General features: G+C 46.9%; 1 protein-coding gene across 1 annotated transcript in view; it reads right to left on the reverse strand.

Annotated features, from left to right (window-relative positions):
• Nucleotides 1–6,383, reverse strand: part of CAMTA1 (calmodulin binding transcription activator 1) — a 327,820-nt gene extending 321,437 nt beyond the window's left edge. Inside the window, exons 1-2 of the mRNA XM_075172134.1 lie at nt 6,327–6,383; nt 1,943–2,036 (exon numbers count right to left, since the gene is read on the reverse strand). Coding sequence (XP_075028235.1) covers nt 1,943–2,009 — 67 coding nt within the window. The 5' untranslated portion in view covers nt 2,010–2,036; nt 6,327–6,383. The remainder of the gene's footprint in view (nt 1–1,942; nt 2,037–6,326) is intronic.
• Between the last annotated feature and the right edge of the window lie 4 nt (nt 6,384–6,387).

Consider the following 6,387-nt stretch of genomic DNA (forward strand, 5'->3'; position numbering starts at 1 on the left):
CCCAGACACCCAGTGTGCATATGGAATTGCTGGATCTTTCAGAAGAGTTCCTAGCAGTATGAAGCCTGAAGAAATAATTTCTGACACTGTCAAAACTGCACTAATGATCTTCAGGAAAGACTGTGGTGCCAGCACATTCAAAAGCCTAACCCTGCCCTGCATAATGCTCTGTGTGACAGACCATGTCTTGATTAGAAACAGTTTAAGCACATAAAAATTACAACTGGCATCAACACCTAAACTATAGCAAATTCCTCCCTGATTGTTGTTTTGAAGACACCTGTCCTGGTTTTGGGTGGGATGGAGTTGATTTTCTTCCTATTAACTGGTATAGTGCTGTGTTTTGGATGTAGTGTGAGAATAATGTTGATGACACACTGATGTTTTGGTTGTTGCTAGGTATTGTTTACGCTAGTCAAGGACTTTTCATCTTCCCATGCCCTGCCAGATGTGCAGGGGGCTGGGAGGGAGCGTGGCCAGGACGGCTGGCCCAGCTGGCCAATAGGCTATTCCATACCATATGACGTCATGCTCAGCATATAAGGCTGGGCGAAGAAGAAGGAGGGGGGGCGTTTGGAGTGATGGCGTGTGTCTTCCCAAGTAACCGTTACGCGTGATGGAGCCCTGCTTTCCTGGGGATGGCTGAACACCTGCCTGCCGATGGGAAGTGGTGAATGAATTCCTTGTTTTGTTTTGCTTGCGTGCGCGGCTTTTGCTTTCCCTATTAAACTGTCTTTATCTCAACCCATGAGTTTTTCTCACTTTTACCCTTCTGATTCTCTCCCCCATCCCACCCAGCCGGGGGGGTGAGCGAGTGGCTGCGTGGTATTTGGCTGCTGCCAGGTTAAACCACGACAACACCACTTCCAGCAGAATAGAACTGTTATTTACATACATCAACCATTCACACCTCATCCTGCTTCTCATACTGTCAGGATCTTCTGCTTGCCACAGAAATGCCCTTCTGTCCCATACACTTGCTGCCAGAGAGAGCCAAGAGGCAGGGGGCAACACACAGGTAATTACTACAAACTTGGAACATTTTCAAGGAGAATGTTTGCTTTTGACTTTGGGGGGATTAAAGTCAGTCTTCCATAAACAAGCATGAAAATATCCCAAGGAGAGCTATGTTATTAATGAAGATTTTCTTGTTCCTTGTCAGTTGCTTCAGCCACTTCTGCTGCCATTGGACGAGTGTAATGAAGGCCTTTCTACTGCATGGCTCTCTCCAGGTGTGATTAAATCCGCCTCTTACTTCCCAAAGTCCCCAAGTGGACTATCATGCCTCAGTTACAGAGATAATTTCTCAGAATGAAAGAGCCAATAAGAAGTGATTCCTTTGGGCATCTCAACAGCATTAACACAAAATGCAGTATAAAGCATCAGAGTAGCAGAAAGGAATTTAGTCCTTGTGGAGGCAACTTGTTTGCAATGCATTCCAAACATTTTAACCGTGTATATCTGCCCGGGTTTAAGTCAGAAGACGGTACAGGCAATGGCTGCACTGAACCATCACCTCAGGAGAATGGCACTGGCTGCAAATAACTGGTGGAGTTCATCTCTTCTCTTTTTGTTCTCATTACAAAACACGGCAGCAGACAACCTGGTATGATTGCTAGACTAATTTGGCAGTGTGAGCTGCAGGTCGGGATGAGACGGCTGCTGCACCTGCAAGTGCATGCATGCAAGGACACATTTGAAAAAAACTATGAGTTTCGCAGGGGTTTTAGGTACAGAGCGATGCAGCTTTGGGGAAGACCTAAGCATAGAAAGAGTAGGTCAGGAGTGAGAGGTGTCACTGGGACTTCATGCAAAATGGAGGAGGAGGGAATTCAGAAAACTCAGCTATGGTTTGAAGGGGTGTGCCATTTGCCTCATGAGGGAAGGTACCACATGAAGTCCCACAGGCTCCAAAATGTACTCAATTAGCTGTTCCTTTTACCTTTTTGTTCTACCCAGCATTTCTTCAAGAGCACTGTCATCTCTGGCTTTGGCATCCTACTCATCATCTATGAATTCATGTTGCCGTTTCCTCCCTGAAAGGAAAAAGTCCCGTAGTCAGTCATTTGCTACACAAGAGGAAAGGACAAATTTGACAGAGTATTTTTGCCACTCTTCAAGTTCAAAGACCATTGCTCCTTGAGCAGACAGTACTGCAAGTTGTGTTCTCTGCTACGGTGTCATTCATCTGAAATCAATCAGCCTGTGTTAACTCTAGAAACTTATCCTGAATTTACCTGTAAGCAGCTGAAAAGCTGTCAGTGTCTCAGACCTGCCTGGAAAGAGCAGGGCAATGACTCATCCAGAGTAAGAAAATTCCCAGCAACAACAAGAGAGACTTGTGCCAAGCAAATATCTTTATTTTATTTTAAAACATTCTGAAAGTGTTAATCTATATGAAAAAGAAGCAATACAACACTGAGAAAGCATGCTTAACGTTAGGGAAGCCTTCATTTCATATCACATGAGCCAAATTAAAAATAAAACTAAACACAAGTGTACAAAGCGGAGACAAAAAAAATCAATTTTCTCAAAGAGATAACATGAGGGACTCCCATAGGGGCTGGCAAATTCTGGAAGAGAGAAAGAGATTATATTTTATGGGAAGAGATTCAATAACCATTCTTTTCCCATAAAGCTAGTGATGGACGATTGTCACTGCTCCATAGACACACTGTGCACATTTCAGGACAACAGTAACAGAAAATCAATAGCATCTTTTATACGTGAAAAGACATTATCTCTATGGACTCCTAATACTAACAAATGGGACCAAAGAAGACCTTTACTAAAATTTAGTAATCAGCATTAATCTGGCTGATAAGAGAAGGCTAGTATGCTAGTCTACATCTTTGGATTTTTTTTTTTTTTAAAAAAGAAATAACTCTGCTCAGAGCTTCACCCTCCACTGAAGCCAAAGAGCCCCCAGATGACACTACATTAAAAGTCTAACAATGTTGAACCCTGGCGCTGTCGCTCGAAAGCCCCATCGGCATACATTTCCTCTCTGGCTGATGGCTGTAATCATTAGGAGGTAGGAGCTTTATCAGGTGGTAATTTGACAGCTTTGACAAGCTCGGCTGAATTTATGGCACTTTCTAGTTTTTCCCTCCATTGAGCTGAGATGAAACTAAAGTTAATATTAGCAAAAACACTTTGTGCGGGGGCAATTTTCCAGCGATGACTACATGATTCCAGTTACTAAGAAAATCTGCTAAACAAGGCCTCCCCACAGTCACTTGCACTCTCACCAGACCAGGGAAGATGGTTCCCCACCCAGCCCACTAGCCTAGATGAAAGGTTCAGTAGATGGAAGGTATCTCTGGTATCTCTGGCTCTAAAGTAGCAGAAGTGAATCAATTCTGGAACACCTCTACCCTTTGTAGAGGAGTCACTAGCATCCCAGAGAAACACAAGCACAGATGTTTCCCTTAGCTTAAAAAACTAACTTTTAGCTCCAAACCCAATCTTCAGACATGGATATTTACAGTTTGCTGCGCCCTTTCTCACCTCGCAGTGCTGTTCACTGCTGCCTAAGCTTGGAAACGCTGGCACCTCAGACGCACCCTTCCAACACGTCCAGACAGGCTGCGCAAGCCCTCGTGAAGGACCCTCCTGAAAACCCTTTCAAGCACTTTACACTACCCACTGCTTACCCAGAACAAGCACCTAACTCGAGCTTATGAGCTCAACACCATAAGCTAAGAATGGTGATGTTCAGGATCATTATGCTCAACTCCCTTTCTGGGTGCAGGCTCAATGTCTTTTAAACAGAGCACATAGTTTCTTTTCTGTCTATAAAAAATCTAGGATATTAAAGCTTAGGAAAAAACCAAGTAACAATGAGAGTTTCTTATATTTCCATGGATCATATAGTCTACTCTAAGAAGGAACCCAACCAATTACATCTGAGGAGGAGAGGTACCGGTAGATTGTGACCTCTGGAAAACGCCAGAGCTGTATCAGGACACTAGTAAGGCTACTCACAGTTTACAAAAGGAGCACGCTACAAACACTGGAGCAGAAGCTGCAGTGTCATGTGTCTGAAAGCACACGGGCTAAACCCCAGATCTGATTCCTGGAGTCTGCTCCTCTCATCGCAAAAATCCTGTCCCACACAAGCACCACGATGCTTTCTTGTGCCGTGTCAGGAATCTGCGAGTAGCAATGTGGGCAAGAGGAACACTGCACCCTGAACCAAAACTTCGCAAGTCAGAAAAGCACAAAAAAGTACTTTTCTTTTTTTCTTTCTCTCCCCCCCCCCGCCAAATTGCTTTTTGCCATAGATGTTACATTTCCTCTGTTACAATTTAGGGTTTTAAAGAGCTATCTCTACATGCTTAGAAAGCACAGTTCATATTTAGCTCCCTAAAGTAATATTTCTCTCTTCCCGTATTTCCCTGCCAAGATGTGACATCTGTGGACTGTTCCCAAAAAATTCCCCTGAATCATCTGTGATGCATGCGAAACAGCGGCCAGAACGTCAACGAGCAGCTGTGTCTTTTAGGAAAGCGTTAGATCAATCTGGTAAGGGGAAGGATTCCCAGTAACTCTGCCACTAACATCCCTGAGGACTGCACAACTCCCAAATCACGTTAGAAAAAGAGCACAACTATGACAGGACCAAAATCCACGGGAAATAGCGTTGCCACAGCAACTGACATCCTCAGAACCCGAGTCGTCTTTGCATTTTTGCACAGACTCAATGACTCCTAAACCATGTGGAAAAAAATGAGCCTAGCAGGTGGATTCATTCAGGAAAAGCACGCTGCCAGGTGATCCCCTGTAAAACAGACCCATCTACGTGGTTTCTCAGAAAGTCAGCTTCTGTGGACCTCTTGTTCCAAGCACTGCATCTCACTTACTACAAGCGCAAAGGAACTTCTGTAACACAATCAATACTTCCTTGTTAACTACCCTTGGATCAGAAAAAAAAAAATTAAATATTAAAACATTCCTGTTTTCAAACAAAAGTTATGTGAAGATAAAATCCGAAACAAATTAGCCGAGCTTTGGAATGGGAAAACACAGTTTCAGCTTCATGCTAACCTGTATTGGTGTTAATGAGAGGTCTTTCAAAAGCTCCTCTTTGAGGACAGCAGTACTCTAAAATCACTCCAGCATCCCCTACACAACCATCAGATCCAGCCACTGGGGAACATGCAACCACAAGCAGGAAAGGCCTTACTTTTCTTCCTGGCCACCTCATCACAGCGATAAAGCCAACAAACACCCACTTTGTCTGCTAGTATGCTTTCTAACGAGGCACAGGTTAAAGCACAGACAAGAAGCCCTTCTGCTAGAAATTCTGTCTGCTCCCCACACTTTTGGGGCATTTCCTTCCATTTCATTACTGGGTAAGACTTGGTGAGTGCCCTCTCGTGGTTAACCTACTGTGAAGACTGTCCTTTGGACAGCAACACAGCATAAACTCTAGGGCCATAATATTCTCTGCTCTGTGGTAAAAAGCCAAAGCAGCTCTACTGACCTGAAGAAAACTGCTCTAGATTTATACTGGTGACAAATGAGAACAATGTTTAGCCATGGTTTGCTCCCTGCTAGCTGTTCTGTGCCAGAGCGTTTAACATTGCTGAGCTAATCTTTTGTTCACCTTCATATTCTGTGCAACTCAGAAGATCTGACCTCATATTGTAACAGCCTGCAATGTTTCTCAGGTAACCTGTGCAAGTCAACCTCGTAAGAGCCAGGAGTTACTCGTGAAATAAAGACGCTTTGGTCACAAAGCGGTGTGGAAATGATCCTCTTGTTATGCGAGGCAAGAGGCCTCAGGGCAACATAGGCGACTACTAGTCTCATAAATAACATGCCTAAGAGACAGCCCTTTTCGGGCACGCCTCGAGGACACGCTGCAGTCCCAGCGTTAGCCCCATCGCCGCTGCCCTGTAGCACGGCGCTGGGCTCCACCGCTGGCCAGGACGAGCGCTGCCGTAGGCAGCTCACCAAGGCGGACGGCACCGCATGTGGCGCCTGCGGCTGCTCCTCCTCCCTCTCTCGCCCACGAACGGAGCGGACAGAGACCCTGACAAGCCCCGGGCCCCGGAGCCCAGCCCGCTGGCTGCTGCCACAGCCTCCACTCGGCCCCCTCCCGGCTGAGGCGACTGAGCGGGCACGAAGCGACCGCCTCAGGGCGCCGGCCCACCGCCGCGGGAACTGGGCCGCTCCCGCCGGGGCGGGCGGCGCGGCCAGACCCGCCTACCCCGCGCGGCTCAGGCACGCCACCGCCGCGCGGGTCCCTCAGACGCGGCGGACCGGACCGGACCGGACCGGGCCGGGCCGGGCCGGGCCGGGCCGGGCCGAGCACTCACCGCGCCATCCCGCGCGCGCCGCCGCCCGCCTCGCCTCACGGCTCTCTGGGCGGGGCCTAGC

The sequence above is a fragment of the Calonectris borealis genome, chromosome 23 (genome assembly GCF_964195595.1).
Source record: "Calonectris borealis chromosome 23, bCalBor7.hap1.2, whole genome shotgun sequence".
NCBI lineage: Eukaryota > Metazoa > Chordata > Aves > Procellariiformes > Procellariidae > Calonectris > Calonectris borealis.